The sequence below is a fragment of the Rhinopithecus roxellana genome, chromosome 13 (assembly GCF_007565055.1).
Source record: "Rhinopithecus roxellana isolate Shanxi Qingling chromosome 13, ASM756505v1, whole genome shotgun sequence".
Taxonomy (NCBI): domain Eukaryota; kingdom Metazoa; phylum Chordata; class Mammalia; order Primates; family Cercopithecidae; genus Rhinopithecus; species Rhinopithecus roxellana.
In genome coordinates, this window is record NC_044561.1 from 108,325,483 (window position 1) to 108,346,192 (window position 20,710).

At 46.6% G+C, this 20,710-nt stretch overlaps 1 protein-coding gene across 3 annotated transcripts in view; it reads left to right on the plus strand.

Annotated features, from left to right (window-relative positions):
- Positions 1-8,726: 8,726 nt before the first annotated feature.
- Positions 8,727-20,710, plus strand: part of CNBD2 (cyclic nucleotide binding domain containing 2) — a 65,683-nt gene continuing 53,699 nt past the window's right edge. For all 3 annotated transcript variants that reach the window (XM_010386565.2, XM_010386566.2, XM_010386567.2), the window contains exons 1-3: positions 8,727-8,950; positions 13,817-13,954; positions 17,137-17,190. In XM_010386565.2, the coding sequence (XP_010384867.2) occupies positions 8,900-8,950; positions 13,817-13,954; positions 17,137-17,190 (243 nt within the window). In that variant the 5' untranslated portion in view covers positions 8,727-8,899. The remainder of the gene's footprint in view (positions 8,951-13,816; positions 13,955-17,136; positions 17,191-20,710) is intronic.

Below are 20,710 nucleotides of genomic sequence, written 5' to 3' on the forward strand. Positions count from 1 at the left end.
TTTGCCAGCTCTCCCTGAGGCCTGCAGCCATAGCGTTCTCTACTGGCATTAACCTTCTGGATCTTCTCAGCACCCCTCATTGCCGCATAGGCTGATGTGATAGCTTGCAACTCTCAGCACTGTCACCCGTCACACTCTGGCCACTGGAGTGCTTAACCGAGAAAGGCTGGGAAGTTAATGCCTCCAGGAGTAGCTCTCAAGTGGACACTTCTGAGGCATGCTCCCTGCAGTCTTACGAGGGTCCCCAGGACATTGGAGCCCCACTGGCCCACAGGGGTGACATGTTCTTGCACCTCTGTCAAAAAATAAAAAGTTATAGAAGAGCCTATGATTGGCCGGGCGTGGTGGCTCAAGCCTGTAATCCCAGCACTTTGGGAGGCTGAGGTGGGCGGATCACGAGGTCAGGAGATCGAGACCATCCTGGCTAACACAGTGAAACCCCATCTCTACTAAAAATACAAAAAAATTAGCTGGGCGTAGTGGCGGGCGCCTGTAGTCCCAGCTACTCGGGAGGCTGAGGCAGGAGAACCCGGGAGGCGGAGCTTGCAGTGAGCCTAGACGGTGCCACTGCACTCCAGCCTGGGGGCAGGGCCAGACTCCGTCTCAAAAAAAAAAAAAAAAAAAAAAGAAGCTGTGTTAACATAATGAATTATGTTTATATGATTAACCATCTTTGCACTCCCAGAATGATGTGTTATTTTTACAGGTACTACTGAATTCTATTTGCTTATATTTTAAGATTTTAAAAACAGTATTTATAAATGAGATGAATCTGTAGCTTTCTGTTTTTGTGCAACCTGTATTAGGTTTTAGTGTCAGTATTCTCACTTTATTACAATAATTTGGTAGTTTTCCTTCTTTTTAGGCTCTGGAACAGTTGAAGAAACATTGAGATTATTTGGAGTTGCCTATAAAACCTTTAGGACCTGGTGCTTTTTTCTTTTTAGGTGGTGGTGGTGGTGGTGAGAGACCTCTTTTACAGCTCCTCTACTTCTATGACAATTAGTCTGTTTAGGCTGGACATAGTGGCTCACACCTATAATCCCAGCACTTTGAGAGGCTGAAGTGGGAGGACTGCTTGAGCCCAGGAGTTCAAGTCCAACCTGGGCAACATAGTGAGACCAGATCTCTACAAATTAAAAAATTAGTTAGTCATGGTGGTGCACACCTGTAGTCCCAACTACTTGGGAGGCTGAGGTGGGAGGATCACCTGAGTCTGGGGAGGTAGAGGCTGCAGTGAGCCGTGATCATGCCACTGCACTCTGGCCTAGGGGATAGAGTGAGACCTTGTCTCCACAGTAAAAAAAAAAAGAAAAGAAAAGAAAAAAAAAGGAAAGAAAATCAGAAAATTAGTCTACTTAAATGGTTTTGGCAGGTCACGGTGGCTCATGTCCCTTGACCTCAGGAGGCCAAAGTGGGTGGATGACTTAAGGTCAGGAGTTGGAGACCAGCCTGGCCAACATGGTGAAACCCTATCTTTACTAAAAATACAAAAATTAGACAGGCACGATGGTGGGTACCTATAATCCCAGCTACTCAGGAGGCTGACACAGGAGAATCGCTTAAACCTGGGAGGCAGAGGTTGCGATGAGCCAGGATCGTGCCACTGCACTCCAGCCTGGGCAACAGAGAGAGACTCTGTCTCAAAAATAAATAAATAAATATGTAAATAGTTTCTATTGGGGTCACTTTGGTAAATTATTTTTTCCTAAAAGATTATATTTCCTAAAAAATATAAAATATTTTTTCCTAAAAGATTTCCTAAAAGATATCTAGTATTTAAGTTTAAAAGACTAATTCAAATTCCTAAAAAAAAAAAACACCTCAGTTGAAACATGTCAGTAGGCTAGCTATGGCCTGTGAACTGCCATTTTGCAACCACTAGATAGAGAATTTTCGACCTGAAAGAGGCCCTGTGGATCCTATACTGGGAGTTGCAAACAGGTAACATGCCTGGGAGATGACTTACTTGTGTGAGGTGAAGACTTTAGTGAATTAGAGAGCCAATACCTCAACTAAAGACAAGCAAGTTAATTTTAAACAATATTTAAACCAAAACACTATGCAGGTCAAATAAAACTGTCTGCAAGTTCACTTGGCACATCATGTGCCATAGCTCGTTTGTGGCCTCTGCCAGCCCAGCCTCCTTCCTCATAACCACACCTCCTGAACATCTCACATTTTAGCTATGTCTCATGCTGTCTGAATAGACCCTGCCCTTTCTTCATGTATCTATTTTTTTTTTTTTTTTTTGAGATGGAGTTTTGCTATTGTTGCCCAGGCTGGGGTGCAATGGCGTGATCTCGGCTCACCGCAACTTCCGCCTCCTGGATTCAAGCCATTCTCCTGCCTCAGCCTCCCGAATAGCTGGGACTATAGGCATGCACCACCATGCCCGGCTAATTTTTTTTTTTTACTAGAGATGTTCTCCATGTTAGTTAGGTTGGTCTCAAACTCCCAACCACGGAGTCTATCTCTGTCACCCAGGCTGGAATGCAGTAGCTCAATCTTGGCTCACTGTAACCTCTGCCTCCCGGGTTCAAGCGATTCTCCTGCCTCAGCCTCCCAAGTGGCTGGGACTACAGGCGCCCACCACCACGCCTGGCTAATTTGTTTGTTTGTATTTTTGTAGAGACGGGGTTTCACCGTGTTAGCTAGGATGGTCTCGATCTCCTGACCTCGTGATCCACCCTCCTCAGGCTCCCAAAGTGCTGGGATTACAGGCGTGAGCCATCGCGCCTGACCACCTCTTGATATATCTTTCTTTCTTTCTTTCTTTTTTTTTTTTAAAGATGGAGTCGGCCAGGCACGGTGGCTCAAGCCTGTAATCCCAGCACTTTGGGAGGCCGAGGCGGGCGGATCACGAGGTCAGGAGATCGAGACCATCCTGGCTAACACGGTGAAACCCCGTCTCTACTAAAAAAAAAAATACAAAAAACTAGCCGGGCGAGGTGGCGGGCGCCTGTAGTCCCAGCTACTCGGGAGGCTGAGGCAGGAGAATGGCGTAAACCCGGGAGGCGGAGTTTCCAGTGAGCTGAGATCTGGCCACTGCACTCCAGCCTGGGTGACAGAGCGAGACTCCTTCTCAAAAAAAAAAAAAAAAAAAAAAAAAAAAAGATGGAGTCTCACTCTGTCTCCAGGCTGGAGTGCAGTGCCACAATCTCGGCTCACTGCAACCTCTGCCTCCCAGGTTCAAGAAACTCTCCTGCCTCAGCCTCCCAAGTAGCTGGGACTAGAGGTGCCCACTACCAAGCCCAGCTAATTTTTGTATTTTTAGTAGAGACAGGGTTTCATCATGTTGGCCAGGCTGGTCTCAATCTCTTGGCCTTGTGATCTTCCCACCTTGGTCTCCCAAAGTGCTGGGATTACAGACGTGAGCCACCGCTCCCAGCCTCATATATCTTTCATAGCTTTATTATAGCAAGACTTTCTCTGAGGATTTTACTTCCCCGCCATATTGTGAACTCCTGGTAAGCAGGGACCATGTCTTATTCACCTTCATATGCTTTATAAACATTTGTTGTATAGCTTTTATAATCAGCAAAACAATAAGAATTTTTTTTTTTTTTTTTTTTTTTTTTTTTTTGAGATGGAGTTCTCACTCTGTCACCTAGGCTTGAGTGCAATGGCACAATCTCTCACCTAGGCTTGAGTGTGATGGCTCGCTGCAACCTCCGCCTCCCGGGCTCAGATGATGCTCCCGCCTCAGCCTCCTGAGTAGCTGGGATTACAGGTGCACGCCTCCACACGGGGCTAGTTTTTGTATTTTTAGTAGAGACGGGGTTTCACCATGTTGGCCTGGCTGGCCTTGAACTCATGACCTCAGGCGATCCACCCGCATCAGCCTCTCAAAGTGTTGGAATTACAGGTGTGAGCCACCGTGCTTGACCGAATCTTCTCATCTTGAAAATAAATTGTTTGTGGAATTGAATCGAACTCCATTTTATACATTATGAAAATAAGGCCCCAAGTAGTTAAGTGACTTCCCTAGGATCACATAGGAATAGTACCAGTGCTCTTTTTGGCATTCTACCCTGTAATAGTTCCAGTTATAAAATCAGGAACTGTAATATAAATGAAACTTTCTGGCTGGGCGTGGTGGCTCAAGCCTGTAATCCCAGCACTTTGAGAGGCCGAGACGGGCGGATCACGAGGTCAGGAGATTGAGACCATCCTGGCTAACACGGTGAAACCCTGTCTCTGCTAAAAATACAAAAAACTAGCCGGACGTGGTGGTGGGCGCTTGTAGTCCCAGCTACTCAGGAGGCTGAGGCAGAAGAATGGCTTAAACCCGGGAGGCGGAGCTTGCAGTGAGCTGAGATCTGGCCACTGCACTCCAGCCTGGGAGACAGAGCGAGACTCTGTCTCAAAAAAAAAAAAAAAGAAAGAAAGAAAGAAAGAAATGAAACTTTCTTAATTTCTAGAACTGACTTTAATGTCTGACTCTGAATCCCCAGCCTGCCTCCTTGCAGATAATTTAATTTAGGATGTCTTCAGGTAAATTGAGATCCAATCCAATAATTTTGAGTGGATATAATTTCAGGCTTATTGATTCATCTTGGGCCCATTGAAAGCTCTCTAAACTTCCTGCCTCTTCTTCCCCAAAGCTGATCTGATTCCTAGAGAAATTGTACAACCACAGCTGGCAAGAGGTGAGGTTGGCAGTAACCATTTTCGGAGTCTCATCAGGTCTTAACTGGCATCATCTGAGGCCTCTTGTGAGCCTGGATACTTTCCTTGTCACTCTTGGATCCTCAGGCAGTTCAGAGGACTGACGGAACACCCCTCCTGCCTATAGCCATCTCCTACCATCTCTCTTGCCTTCTCCAGGTCCAGTTGTTTCTTTCAGAAGCCCCCTAAACTTTTGAAGGGGATCTTCTTATATTTCCTTCCTTAAAACTAGGTCTGCAGTGGGGGAGGCAAAAACTGCATACCTCATCTCTCTCTCTCTTTTTCTAAAACTTTCTCTTCTTTCTCTCCCTAAATTCTTTACCTCTTTTCTCAGGGTATGGGGGAAAAAACCGTTCTGTCCCTTCTCACCTCTGTGTGTGATTACTGCCCCACCCCAAGAGTGGCCTTTGTCTTTCTTCTCAGTTGACCAGCTGTCTTTGCTGCACTCAGTGCCTTTCTGTCTACCTATCAGTTGGAAGAGGGTTGACAGATACACCCCACGGGATAGGAATGGCAGAGCAGGTGATGCTGGAAATCAAGAGTTTTCAGGCCGGGTGCAGTGGCTCACGCCTGTAAACCCAGCACTTTGGGAGGTCAAGGCAGGTGGATCACGAGGTCGGGAGATCGAGACCATCCTGGCTAACACGGTGAAACCCCGTCTCTACTAAAAATACAAAAAATATTAGCTGGGTGTGGTGGCGGGCGCCTGTAGTGCCAGCTACTCGGGAGGCTGAGGCAGGAGAATGGTGTGAACCCAGGAGGCGGAGCTTGCAGTGAGCTGAGATCGCGCCACTGCACTCCAGCCTGGGCAACAGAGCAAGACTCCATCTCAAAAACTAAAAAAAAAAAAAAAAAAAAGAAATCACAGTTTTCTACTGAGGATCCTGGTGAAAGAGCAAATTGAGATACTTGATTGTCATCTTTAATAGAAAAAACTGCTTTAGAGCCTATATTTTTCTGTACCTTTAGAAAGACCCCAGAGATTTGAGTTGTAGTCACCAAATTCCATTCAATATTTGATACTTGATTTGGGTGAGGTCTTCTGTTTTGCTGAGTTTTTTTAATTGTCCTGATTTAACCAGACTTACGGGGCAGTACTTTGCACTCACATTCCATGGCCTCCAAGTTGTAAGTCTCAGAGTGGTCACTGGCCTAAGGTGCTGGATGAATGAACCTACTCCCAGCCTAGAAGCCTCCCACTGTAACCAAGTACAACCATTTTTCTATGAGAGAGAGAATGAGTTATCTTTTTAAATCAACTTTTTCCTCTTCTTTCTCTTCATCTTTTTCTTCTGTTCCCCACTTCCTACTTAGCTGATTAGAAATGCAGTTGTAGGCCGGGCGTGGTGGCTCAAGCCTGTAATCCCAGCACTTTGGGAGGCCAAGACGGGTGGATCACGAGGTCAGGAGATCGAGACCATCCTGGTCTACACGGTGAAACCCCGTCTCTACTAAAAAATACAAAAAACTAGCCGGGCGAGATGGCGGGCACCTGTGGTCCCAGCTACTCGGGAGGCTGAGGCAGGAGAATGGCGTAAACCCGGGAGGCGGAGCTTGCAGTGAGCCGAGATCGCGCCACTGCACTCCAGCCTGGGCGACAGAGCTAGACTCCGTCTCAAAAAAAAAAAAAAAAAAAAAAAGAAACGCAGTTATAACCTTTCACTTTCCCTTCACCAGACACTCCTACAGGGCAAGTGTATTTGTGTGCTTACTAAACAGCTCCAGAGTAGAAACCTCTCCCACCAGATTGCCTTGAGAGACAATAGTCAATTTACAAACAAAAGTATGCCTGCCAGGAAACTCTGCCCCACCTGGAGAGTATCTCCAGACAAGGCCACTTGACAACTTAGTTCTGCCCAAGATGGTGTCAGCTGACCAGGTGGTAGATAGGGCATCAAAGTGAGTCATGCAGACTCCCACCTGCTCATTCCCCAGTCTGCATGCCAGTTATGCCAAATCCCCTCCCCGCCCCGGTTTTTTTTTTTTTTTTTTTTTGAGACAGATTCTCGCTCTGTCATCCAGGCTGGAGTACAGTGGTGCTTACTGCCACCTCTGCCTCCTGGGTTCAAATGATTCTCTTGCCTCAGCCTCCTGAGCAGCTGGGATTACAGGTGCATGCTACTACGCCCAGCTAATTTTTGTATTTTTAGTAAAGACAGGGATTCACCATGTTGGTCAGGCTAGTCTCGAACTCCTGACCATGTGATTTGCCCACCTGGGCCTCCTAAAGGGCTGGTGTTACAGGTGTGAGCCACCGAGCCCGGGCCCCAAGTCCCCTTTAAAAGCCCCCACTCTCTGCTCCAAAAGCAAAGAGAGACTCTAAGGTAGGAAGCCTATACTGTTCCCCTTAAGCTAACTTTGGAATCAAACGTCACTTTGTTTATACCAGACCTTGCTTTTTTTTTTTTTTTTCAGGTGAAATATCTCTCTGTCACCCAAGCTGGAGTGCAGTGGCACAATCTTGGCTCACTGCAACCTCTACCTCCCGGGTTCAAGTGATTCTCCCACTTCAGCCTCCTGAGTAGCTGGGATTACAGGCGCCCACCACCTCACCCAGCTAATTTTTTTTGTATTTTTAGTAGAAATGGGGTCTTACCATGTTGGCCAGGCTGGACCAGACCTTGCTTCTCTTAATTGGATGCTATGAATGAAGAGCAAGTGTACCTGAAATTTAGCTATACTGCTTTCTTTTCTTTCTTTCTTTTTTTTTTTTTTAAAAAGGCCCTGGCCAGGAGTGGTGATTTACGCCTGTAATCCCAGCACTTTGGGAGGTTGAGGCAGGTGGATCACTTGAGGTCAGGAGCTTGAGACTAGCCTGGGCAACATGGTGAAACCCTGTCTCTACTAAAAGTACAAAAATCAGCTGGGGCATGGTGGCACACACCTGTAATCCCAGCTACTTGGGCGGCTGAGGCAGGAGAATCACTTGAACCTGGGAGGCAGAGGTTGCAGTGAGCTGAGATCAGGCCACTGCACTCCATCCTGGGAACAAATTGAGACAGTGTCTCAAAAAAAAAAAAAAAACCCTATCTTTGCAGGACAGGTGAGCCCCCAGATTGAGACTTAGCTCAGAAGAGTTCTTGGCTTTGCCCAAGGAAGGAATTCAAGGGTGAGCCGGTGGTGTTAGACAGCAATCTTTTATTGAATAGTGCTTCTCCTTGTGGAGCAGGGCTAACTCATAGGCAGTGAATCCAGAGTCAGCATCCGTTGTATGGGATGTTGGCAACTGTGTTTTTATACTCACCTCTAATCCCTTCTCAGCTTTTTGGCTAAGATCAAGTGTAGTATACTCATTCCTACCCACTTTCAATCACATGCAAATTAAGGGGCAGATTAATGCAAATTGAGGGGTGGGTTTTTAGAGCTTTCTAGGAAAGAGGTGGCAACTTCTTGGTCATTGCCAAGACACTTGTAAACAGTCATGGCACTGGCGGGAGTGTCTTACGCTAATGAGGGCTGGGGACAGCTAGGGAGTCCTAGATTCTGTTTTGGTCAGCAGGGTTGTGACCAGAAAACAAGTCCTGCATTCTCCTATCTCACCAGGACTCTGGCAGCCATTTAGCTACTTTGAGCCCCAGTCTCCTATGTATGAAGTTGGGTAAAAGTTTGGGGCCGGGCGCGGTGGCTCAAGCCTGTAATCCCAGCACTTTGGGAGGCCGAGACGGGCAGATCACAAGGTCAGGAGATCGAGACCATCCTGGCTAACATGGTGAAACCCCGTCTCTACTAAAAAAATACAAAAAAACTAGCCGGGCGAGGTGGCGGGCGCCTGTAGTCCCAGCTACTCGGGAGGCTGAGGCAGGAGAATGGCATAAACCCGGGAGGCGGGGCTTGCAGTGAGCTGAGATCCGGCCACTGCACTCCAGCCTGGGCGACAGAGCGAGACTCCGTCTCAAAAAAAAAAAAAAAAAGTTTGGGTGGTTGTGAGGATTAGCTGAGATAATGCCTGTGAGTATCCAATAAATGTTAGACCCCCACATTCCAATCCCTGTGCCCCCTGCCAGGCTCCAGAATCTTTCATTGTGACCTTAGGAGATTCTGAGAATGATATTCTCAGAGCAGGGCTTCCAGCCGCTGATGGTATGGTGGGAGGAGTGGAGTGCAGCTCTTGCCTTGTGACTAAGGAAATCTATTTGTTTCTAGTATTATTGGATTCTTGGGGAAGATTTTGTAGTCCTCCCCTTGAAAGGCAAAGGGGCTAGTTGTGCCATTTGCCCTCCCAGGAACCATGAGGAGATACATGGTAACTTATGCCTGGCAGCTCCTGAAGAAGGAACTGGTGAGGAGGGGCAAGGGCCCTGGGAGGGAAGAGCAGAAAATTGGACAGGTGTTTTGAGGAAGGTAAATGCAGGTATAGGAGGGGGTCTTGGATAAATGGTGGTTATCCTGTACCTTTTGGAGTCACAGCATGGCACAAAGGAGGGACTGGACCCCTGTCCTGTAGCCTACCAGCCCCCAACACTGAGCAAGCCATAGGCCACACTCAGAGCCACTGAGTCCTATTCTGTGCCCACTCTTCCTGCTATTATGAGATCCAGAGAGAACAAGGCAGGGTAGCAACATAGAGTCATAGGTTAAGCTTGTGAACTCTGGAGCCAGACCACCTGGGTTTAAATCCCCATCACCTATTAGTCATGTGACCCTAGGCAAGTTGCTTGGTTTGCTGTGCCTTTATTTTCTCCTCTAAAGTGAGATGATAATATTAGTACCTACTGCGTACATTGACTGATTAAATGATTTACATATTAGAATAGTGCTTTGGATAATGCCTGACAATAGTAAATTGTACTCAATAAGTATTAATTTTATTCATAAAGTACCTTTCCCCATATTTCCATAGATACCTAATTTTTAAGAAATACAACATTACAGGTGCAGGGAAAGCTCTTTACCATCCCATGCCCCTTTATTTCTCTTTACTAGTAACCACTTTCCTGAAGTTGGTGTCACCCTATTTATATTTTTATATATTATCACATGTGTATATATCCATAAGCAATATGTAGTATGTGGCACACTTTTAAAAAATGATACCATAAATAGCATCATAGTTCTTTTTTCCCCACTCAAATTCATTTCAGCTTTATCCACATTGACACACACAGACTTAGTGCTATGTTCAATCCTGTGGCTGTACCATAATGTATTGATCCCTTCAATCCCTACTAATGGACACTTGTTTTTAGCCATTCATTGTTACACACAATGTTGCCATGATTACCCTCATGGCTATCCCCTTGTACATGTATGTTTCTCTGAAGAGGACACATAAAGTACATACAATTCCTCCATTGTGAAGTACACACGTCCTCAACTTTTTTTTTTTTTTTTTTTTGAGACGGAGTCTTGCTCTGCCGCCCAGGCTAGAGTGCAGTGGCCGGATCTCAGCTCACTGCAAGCTCTGCCTCCCGGGTTTACGCCATTCTCCTGCCTCAGCCTCCCAAGTAGCTGGGACAACAGGCACCTGCCTCGTCGCCTGGTTAGTTTTTTGTATTTTTTAGTAGAGACGGAGTTTCACCGTATTAGCCAGGATGGTCTCGATCTCCTGACCTCGTGATCCGCCCGTCTCTGCCTCCCAAAGTGCTGGGATTACAGGCTTGAGCCACCGCGCCCGGCCAACTTTATGTAATGTTGCCAAATTGCTCTTCAACATGGTTGTACCATGTTTTCCAGTTCCCAGTGATAAGTGCAAAATAGTACCTTGTTATTACTCTAATTTCCATTTCCATTATTTCTAGCAGTGTTAAGAATGGTTTCACAATTTGGCTGGGGCATGGAGGCTCGCCTGTAATCCCAGCACTTTGGGAGGCTGAGGCGGAAGGATCACTTGAAGCCAGAGTTGGAAACCAGCCTGGGAAACAAAGTGAAATCCCCTTTTTACAAAAAATATAAATATAAATACAAATGAATAAAAACAATCTTTTCACAATTTATAGGTAATTTGAACTTTCCCTTTGAATTACCTTTGCTCATTTTGCTATTGGGTTATTTGTATTTTTCTTTTGATTTGTAGGATTACCAAAAATAAATTTTGGATCGTAATCCTTTGTTGATTATGTACATAGCAAGTATATTTTTCCAGTCTTCAGTTTGTCATCTCACTTTGTTTATGATATACTTTAAAAAGAATATTCTCTTTTTTCCTTTATTTGTTTTTATTTATTTTTTATTTTATTTAGTTTTTTGAGACAGAGTCTCAATCTGTTGCCCAGGCTGGAGTGCAGTGGCACAATTTCAGCTCATTGCAACTTCCACCTCCCAGGTTCAAGCGATTCTGGTGCCTCAGCCTCCTGAGTAGCTGGGATTACAGGCACCCACCAGCACACCTGGCTAATTTTTGTTTTTTCAGTACAGATGGGATTTCACCATGTTGGCCAGGCTAGTCTCAAACTCCTGGTCTCAAGCGATCAGCCCACCTTGGCCTCCCAAAGTGCTGGGATTGCAGGCATGAGCCATGGTGCCAGAGCTGGTTTTTTTGTTTTTTTGTTTCTTTTTTGTTGTTGTTGTTGCAGGGTCTTGCTCTGTTACCCAGGCTGGAGTGCAGTGGCGCGATCATAGCTCATTGCAACCTTGAACTCCTGGGTTCAAGCAATCCTCCTGCCTCAGTCTCCCAAGTAGCTGGGACTACAGGCAAGTGCCACTGTGCCTAGTTAACGATGTACTTTTCAACAGAAGTTAGTAAACAGAGACTTTTATTTATTTTTTGCATTTTTTTCTAACCCCTCCCCAAACTAAAGTTTTTGCACATTTTATTGGAAAATTTTCAAACATAAAAGTTGAAATATTTTACATATATATGTATATGTATCATCCTCTAGATCTGTCATTCACCATTTTGCTGTATTGGCTTTATGTATTTTTTTTTTTTTCTTTTTTTTTGTGGGGGGGCTCTTGTTGCCCGGGCTGGAGTGCAATGGCGTGATCTCAGCTCACTGCAACCTCTGCCTCCTGGGTTCAAGCGATTCTGCCACAGCCTCCCTGGTAGCTGGGATTACAGGCATGTGCCACCACACCTGGCTAATTTTTTATTTTTAGTAGAGGCGGGGTTTCTCCGTGTTGGTCAGGCTGGTCTCGAACTCCCAACCTCAGGTGATCTGCCCACTTTGGCCTCCCAAAGTGCTGGGATTACAGGCATGAGTCACTGCGCCCGGCCTGGCTTTATGTATTTGTATATGTGTTTGCTGAATTGTTTGAAAGTAAGCTGGGCCGGGCGCGGTGGCTCAAGCCTGTAATCCCAGCACTTTGGGAGGCCGAGACGGGCGGATCACAAGGTCAGGAGATCGAGACCATCCTAGCTAATACGGTGAAACCCCGTCTCTACTAAAGAATACAAAAAACTAGCCGGGCGACGAGGCAGGTGCCTGTAGTCCCAGCTACTTGGGAGGCAGAGGCAGGAGAATGGCGTGAACCTGGGAGGCGGAGCTTGCAGTGAGCTGAGATCCGGCCACCGCACTCCAGCCTGGGCGGCAGAGCCAGACTCCGTCTCAAAAAAAAAAAAAAAGTAAGCTGTATACTTTATGACATATCTTTCTTAAAGATAATGACATTATCCATATAACCAAATACCACTATTATACTAAGAAAATCAGCACTGATTTCCTAATATTATCTAATGTGCAGTCATATTCAATTTCTTTATTTGTCCCTAGAGTGCCTTTGCTCTGTCACCTAGGCTGGAGTGCAGTGGCGCGATCTCAGCTCACTGCAACCTCCACCTTCCAGGTTCAAGCGATTCTCCTGCCTCAGCCTCCCAAGTAGCTGGGACTACAGGCACGCACCACCATGCCAGGCTAATTTTTGTATTTTTAGGAGAGACAGGGTTTCACTATGTTGGTCATGCTGGTCTCAAACTCCTGAACTCAAGTGATTCACCCTCCTTGGCCTCCCAAAATGCTGGGATTACAGGCGTGAGCTGCCGCACCTGGCCTAGAGTGCCTTTTATAGCTTGTTATCATGAATCAGTATCTAGTCAAGAAGCATACCGTTGGTATATCTCTTGAATCTTTATTAATCTAGAACAGCCCCCTGTCTTGTTTTTTTCATCATTAAATTGACTTTTTTTTTTTTTTTTTTTTTTTTTTTTTTGAGGAGGAGTCTCGCTCTGTCGCCCAGGCTGGAGTGCAGTGGCTTGATCTCGGCTCACTGCAAGCTTCGCCTCCCGGTTCCCGCCATTCTCCCGCCTCAGCCTCCAAGTAGCTGGGACTACAGGCGCCCGCCACCTCGCCCTGCTAGTTTTTTGTATTTTTAGTAGAGACGGGGTTTCACCGTGTTAGCCAGGAGGGTCTCGATCTCCTGACCTCGTGATCCACCCGCCTCGGCCTCCCAAAGTGCTGGGATTACAGGCTTGAGCCACCGCGCCCGGCCTAAATTGACTTTTTGAAGAAACTGGGTTCATTGATTTATAGATTGTTCTACATCCTGGATTTTTCTCTATCCTCTGTATTCACTTGTTCTCAGTCCCAATTCCAAATTCCTGGGGAAAAGATAGGATGGCCCATCTTGGATTAGGTGTTTTATTAATTTTCTATGGCTGCCATAACAAATTACCACAATTTCATGACTTAAAACAGAGCAGATTTATTATATTACAGTACTGTAAGTGAGAAGTCTGACACAGATGTTCTTGTTCTAAAATCAAGGTGTGAGCATTCCTTTCTCAAGGCTCACAGCCTTTTCTGCTTCTAAAATCTACCCACATTCCTTGGCTTGTGGGCCCTTCATCTTGACAGCCAACTTGTTGCATTCCCTTACCATTATTCCCTCAGATCTATCTGGTTCTAAAATTCAGGCTTTGTACATCATACCTATACTGCCTGCAATTAGTTGTGCCACTTACTTTGTGGATGGAAGTGAAGGATTTGACATTTAATTGGTTTGCTGGTACATAACGACTGGCTTCTGGGGAGAGGAGATACCCTGACTAGTAGCTGCCAATTTCTGTAGCGTAAGTACTCCTACCGTGGCCAGTTTCAAGCTACCAACTTAATTTCAGGGGGCTTGCAAACTTCCTGAAAATGTAGCCATCACTCCAGTACACTACTGCATTTAATCCTGGTAAATTTTACCTTGTTCAGCGCCATCCAGCCTGCTGTTGACTGTTGAGAACAGATTGTTTCTATTGATCTTGTTTGCTTTGTTTCCATAGGGACTGTACCAGTTTGCCACGGATATCATCATAATGATCCGAGTGTGTAAAATGTTCCGCCAAGGCCTCAGGGGATTCCGGGAATATCAAATCATTGAGAGTGCTCACTGGAAGCACCCTATCTTCTCCTTCTGGGATGTAAGCAGCTGGGCTCAGCAGGATTATGAGGGCTTAAAGAGGCCCAATAAATTGCACCCCACTTCCTGGCCCAAGCTCCGAACTGAGAAAGAAGACAAAAGGAAAAGCAGATGAGAGACCCAATGGTCACTTTTATTAATGACCAGACTTCTGTTGGAGAGGGTGACTTATATCATCAACCAAGAGGTTTATCTAATACTGAACCCCAGATTTAGACAGCCTTACATGCCTAGCCACAGGCAACGCTGGACCAAGGCAGTCTCCACTGCAACAGCAGGCCTGCTGCCGAAACTCATGGCAGGGAAAGGTGGAGCAAAATATGGGCTCAGAGGGAAGGAGACAATCATGCCTAGTTTTTCTCTTTCCAGATTCATCAAAGAGTTTAAGTCACTCCTCAGTGTAGAAGGAGAGAGGCCAGTAGTGTTCTACTAATACACCTCCCTCCATGTGGAAAGAAACCTTGGGAGTGGAGAAGTGGTCTCCATTTCAACAGTGATCAAAAGAGCCAGAAGCAATTCAGGAGTCACAATAACCAGGGTTTTCTGAATGCCCACATGCTGACTCTGTTCGTGTCTCTACTCTCTTTCCTACAGCCCTACTTTGGTGCAGAGGGCATTTTCAGGGCCTTGTTCACTGTGGTGACCGTGTTTCTTTTCTTTTTTTGAGACAGTCTTGCTCTGTCACCCAGGCTGGAGTGCAGTGGTGCATCTTGGCTCACTGCAAGATCCATCTCCCGGGTTCACGCCATGCTCCTGCCTCAGCCTCCCTAGTAGCTAGGACTACAGGCGCCCGCCACCACGCCCGGCTAATTTTTTGTATTTTTAGTAGAGACGGGGTTTCACCTTGTTAGCCAGGATGGTCTCGATCTCCTGACCTCGTGATCCGCCCGCCTCGGCCTCCCAAAGTGCTGGTATTACAGGCGTGAGCCATCGCGCCTGGCCTGGTGATCATGTTTCTAGATTTTCTAAAAGGCCCCAATTTAAAATATTTTATCCCAGTGGTAGATCATGTGCCTTTCTTTTTTTTTTTTTTTTTTTTTTTTTTTTTTGAGGCGGAGTCTCGCTCTGTCGCCCGGACTGGAGTGCAGTGGCCGGATCTCAGCTCACTGCAAGCTCCGCCTCCCAGGTTTACGCCATTCTCCTGCCTCAGCCTCCCGAGTAGCTGGGACTACAGGCGCCCGCCACCTCGCCCGGCTAGTTTTTGTATTTTTTCTTTTTAGTAGAGATGGGGTTTCACCATGTTAGCCAGGATGGTCTCGATCTCCTGACCTCGTGATCCGCCCGTCTCGGCCTCCCAAAGTGCTGGGATTACAGGCTTGAGCCACCGCGCCCGGCCGATCATGTGCCTTTCTTTAGCTCAGAAAAGTTGGTCACCCTTCTGCTAACTTGTTCTGGTTCCCCAGAGGTGTCTTCGTTGCTACTGGGTATGTTGCTCAGGGCTTCAGAGTTTCCCCAGCAATCACCTGGACAGATCCAGCCCATTTTTCTGTTGTTTCAGGAGTGACTGGAGCCGGTCCCCACCCCTCTTGTATCTACTGATTCACTCCAAGAAATTTCCCTAAAGGGCTTCTGACAGATGGTGGCCAAAGAAAGGGGGATATGGGGCTGGTGATGGGGGAAGGTTAGGCAGCCTTAGAGTGGTTTCTAAGGGGCCAGCAGGTAATGTAACTTGTGGGTATGTAGCTGAGTTTAAGATAGAGCAGGCCAGCTGGAGAGGAAAGATATGCCTCATCTAAAGACATTCAGATACAAAGACTGTATTTTAAGACCTTGTGCCGGCCAAACCAAACAAGGCTGCAGCCCTGTGGTTAGGCTGAGATGAAAAACGAATGGAGTAGAAGAACTGTAACCAAGAGACTCAGGTTAGCTCTCAGGAAGGACCTCCTGACTCTCAGGGTGGCATGCAGTGGTGACGCAATGGGCCCTGGAGATCAGAGGACTTTGGTTACTAGAAGATGTGGCCTGATGCTTGGGGCATTTGGAAGCTAAGATGCAGAGTCACTTGTTGTCGGGGGAGTGGGAGGCTAAGCCTAACCACATTGGCAGCCAGAGTGTCTTGAGCAGAGCAGAAGCCTCTCAAGGCAGCCTATAAGGGTCATAGGGTTGTCAGGTGGAGCACTGGGCAGCTGGAGTGCAGGATCAGGTGGGGAGCCCCAGACTGCTTCAGTAGATGTGTGAATCTGGATGTTTCTGAGCACTGCCTCTTTCCTTCAGTAGCCTCCCTGAGAAGCACCACATGGCTTTGCAAAAGATAAACAGGTGGTGGGGGTGAGACACGGGTCTGAGGGGCTCCAAGGAACAAATGACATGTGGCTTGAGGCCACACTCCAGACATGGCATTGGGTTTGCTGAAAGCCTTGAGTTGGGGTCTCAGCTGGACCATGACTTACTGTGTGATCCTTGGGCAAGTTCCTTCACAACCTCTGTCCCTCATGGGGCTTAGTAAGACCTGCTTTGTCCTGATGACTAAATGGAGTGACAGGGAAGATACATCGTGCTTGGCTCATTAAAGACACTTAACGAAGGCTGGCTTCATTTGTTCCTTTTTTTTTTTTTGAGATGGAGTCTCGCTGTGTCGCCCAGGCTGGAGTGCAGTGGCGCAATCTCGGCTCACTGCAAGCTCTGCCTCCTGGGTTCGTGCCATTCTCCTGCCTCAGCCTCCCGAGTAGCTGGGACTACAGGCACCTGCCACCACGCCTGGATAATTTTTTGTATTTTTAGTAGAGATGGGGTTTCACTGTGTTAGCCAGGATGGTCTCGATCTCCTGGCCTCGTGATCTGCCTGCCTCGGCCTCCCAAAGTTCTGGGATTACAGGCATGAGCCACCGTGCCCAGCCTGTTCCTTTCTTTTTATCCTTCCTTTTCTTCCTTCTCTATACTTGTTTGTTTGCTGCTTTTTCCCCTTCCTTTTCTCTCTCCTTTCCTATTTCCTCTTTATCCTCCTTTCCTTCTCCCCACCCCCATATTTCTCTGCCTTCACCATATATTGTCAATGCTGGACCCAAGCCTAGTGCTGAGTTGGGGCTTTCGAGCAGAGGCAGGCCTGAAAGGGCTAGCTGCAAGGAAGTTTCCCATGGCTTCCTGCCCACCATGGTGGTCCAGGTACACAGAAGGGCTCTAGATGCAAAGTTCTAGGGGCAGTCTTGCTGATTCTCCCTCTTCTCCCTGCCCTCTTTCTTTCAGAAAAAGATGCAAAGCCGAGTCACATTTGATACCATGGACTTCATTGCAGAGGAGGTATGCATAGCTTGAACCTTGCTGTCGGGGAGTTTTCTTTCTGCACCCTGGCTTGGAAGAAACCCTGGCTGGGCATCAGCAGAGCTGGTTTCAGTCTAGGCTCTGCCACCAACTCAGCTTGTTACCCTGAGTTGGCCACTTCGTTTCCTCATTAATAAAGTGGCTGATCTCAGTGATTCCTTCCCTCTCTGGAGCTCCAAGACTGAGCATCTAGGAACCAGCTGTCACTGCATAGTTGAGCAGAACCAATGGGAGAGAGTCCCTGGGCTTGGACCCATGGGAAAACAGCAGGAAAAGAAAAAGCAGAGGATGTGAGAGTCCCAGAGAGAGGAAGAATTCGAGTGGTGGGAAAGGGCTGACCTGTGTGAATTCTGGTTCTGCCCTGAATTCTCTGAGAGATGCTGGGCACACCTCTCACACCTGGGTGTCAGATACCCTTCAAGAGTCTTATTCAGGTGCAGCGCACCTGTTGACACTTGGAAGGCTGACATGGGAGGATCACTTGAGGCCAGGAGTTCAAGACTACAGTGAGCTATGGTCATATCACTGCATTCCAGTCTGGGTGAGAGAGCGAGGCCCCCTCTCTAAAAAAGAGTCCTCTCATTTTGATGAGGGAATGCTTTTATATCTGTGGGAGCTTTGGACTGTGTGACTTGTTCCCTGAATTTCAGTCTCATCATTGTTATCTTCTTGGCTTCTCTCCATGATATCGTGGGTATTAAATATTAAAATCCAATTTAAAATTTAAAAGAGTCTACCTATTTATAGGGAAGATCTGAAATTCTCACCAGTGCAGACCTGACTTGACCCTGGCTTGGAGGAGCCATGTTGTTTTTTTTCCTCAGGGAAAGGGGAAAGAACAGAACTTTATAATGGGTATCAGGGCCACCTCCTGCCCCACCTATTTCTCTTCTCGGAGCCCGGGTATGGCTTCTGTTGCCTGCCTCTCCTGGGCACAGCCTTATTTTTTCGCGCACCCTTGTGTATGAAGCATACTCAGTTAAGTCATCCAAGCTCTGTGACTCTTCAGCTCTTCAGGCTGGCTAGTGTGTGACACTGGGTACTGAAGGTTAATCAGGCTCTATCCTTCAGGCAGGAGAAACTAGGGGCCTACGTGACAGCCACAGCACTCTAGATATGAGGGCAAGTCTGTGCACCGCAGTAGAGGGAGGGAAGAGGCACAAAGGGAAAATTCTTTCTTATGGGCAAGGCCTATAGGTGGTCCTCAAATAAATCATGCCTGACTCTGGTTCCAACATAGAGAAGAGTAGAGAGCCAATTTATCCTCCCATCTCACCCTTCTGAGTAGCTGGCATTACAGGTGTGCACTACTGAGCCCAGCTGGAGACTCAATTTAAAAACCGGCCCTTTGGCCAGATGTGCCAGCTCACACTTGTAATCCCAGCACTTTGGGTGGCCTAGGCAGGAAGATTACCTGAGCCCAGGAGTTTTAGACTAATCTGAGCAACATACTGAGACCCTGTCTCTACTAAAAATCAAAAAATAAAAATAATCAGCTGGGCATGGTGGCTCACACCTGTAATCCCAGAATTTTGGGAGGCTGAAGTGGGAGGATTGGTTGAGCCTGGGAAATGGAGGTTGCAGTGAGCTATGACTGTGCCACTGCACTGCAGTCTGAGTGACAGAGTGAGACTTTGTCCCCCCGCCCCCACCCCACCCCCAAAAAACAATGAGCCCAGCCCTTTGAGTGATGCTAATGAGTATGGGGTTTCTCTGGGGTGATGAAAAGCTTCCAAAATAGTGTGGTGATTGTTGTACAACTCTGTGAATACATTTAACACTGAATTGTACACTTTAAGTGGTGACTTACAGGGCATGTGAATTATATCTAAGTAAAAATTATATATAATATATAGTACACACACATACATAGTTATATAACCTGCCCCTCAGCACAGCATTTGGATTCTGATGGAAAACTAAGCCTCAGTATAGTCCATGTTGAGCCTCTAATAATGCTGAACTTCTCATAGAGAACCCTTAGTATTAGAGAGGCTCAGAATCATAGACTCAATTAGTGCAGCAACTGTCAGACAGTGGAAAAAATGGATACATTTTTAAAACATTGTTTAGAAAAACACTGAAGAAAGCAAGTTGCCCAAGTGATGTGTACAGTCTCACATTTATGTAAATTTTTTATTTTTAGTTTTTGAGACAGTCTCGCTCTGTCATCCAGGCTGAAGTACAGTGATGCAATCACAGCTCACTGCAACCTCAACCTCTCTGGGCTCAAGTGGTCCTCCCATTTTAGTGCCCCTCAGTAGCTAGGACTGCAGGGATGTGCCACTATGCCTGGCTAATTTTTTTTTTTTTTTTTTTTTTTTTTTGAGACAGAGTCTTGCTCTGTCACCCAGGCTGGAATGCAGTGGAGTGATCTGGGCTCACTACAAGCACCGCCTTCCGGGTTCACGCCATTCTCCTGCCTCAGCCTCCCAAGTAGGTGGGACTAAAGGTGCCCGCCACCACGACTGGCTAATGTTTTGTATTTTTAGTAGAGATGGGGCTTCACTATGTTAGCCAGGGTAGTCTTGATCTCCTGACCTCGTGATCTGCCTGCCTCGGCCTCCCAAAGTGCTGGGATTACAGGCGTGAGCCACCGCGCCCAGCCCAATGCCCAGCTAATTTTTAAATATTTTGTAGAGATGAGGGTCTTGCCATGTTGCCCAGGCTGGTTTCGAACTCTTGGGCTCAAGTGATCCTCCTGCCTTAGCCTCCCAAAGCACTGGGATTACGGGCATGAGCCACTATGCCCAGCAGTAAATTTTAAAATACAAAATAGTCTTATGTATTCTGTGGGTACATATATATGCCTACATAAAAGTGATAAACTCAGATGGTGGGGAGCAGATCTGGATTGGGGTGGTGTATATATTTAAGAGGATTTTAACTATCTGTGTTGTTCTGATTTCTAATGGAAAATATGTGTTATTTCCAAAAATTTTACTTATACCTAAGAAACAAGGAGGAAGTTAGTATACCAGATGTTAATGGCTAATTTTGGGTAGTGGGATTATGGTCAGTCATTCTTTCTTGATCCTTCCTATCTGCTGGAGGAACACAGTAGGGCTATGGCTGGCCTGCAGTGAGTGAAGGGAAAATGGTGAGAAATGGTGTTTGAGAAGCAGACAGGGGCCAAGTCTCCTAGGCCCTATTTGAAGTGTATTCCCTTTTCCCCATCCCAGACATTTTTTTGGCTCCTAAGGTAGGCCTAGATCTGTGTGTGGTTGTGAGGAATACTAGGTTGTGTATTAGCTCCTCCTCCCATTGAGGAGCTAATTAGGAGTTATGATGAAACTTAACTAGTAAGTTACCCACTTTCGTGGTAATTACATTAATCAGTTCATTAAGGCAGAGTCCTCGTCAACTAACTACCTCTTTTTTTTTTTTTTTTTTTGAGACGGAGTCTTGCTCTGCCGCCCAGGCTGGAGTGCTGTGGCCGGATCTCAGCTCACTGCAAGCTCCACCTCCCGGGTTTACGCCATTCTCCTGCCTCAGCCTC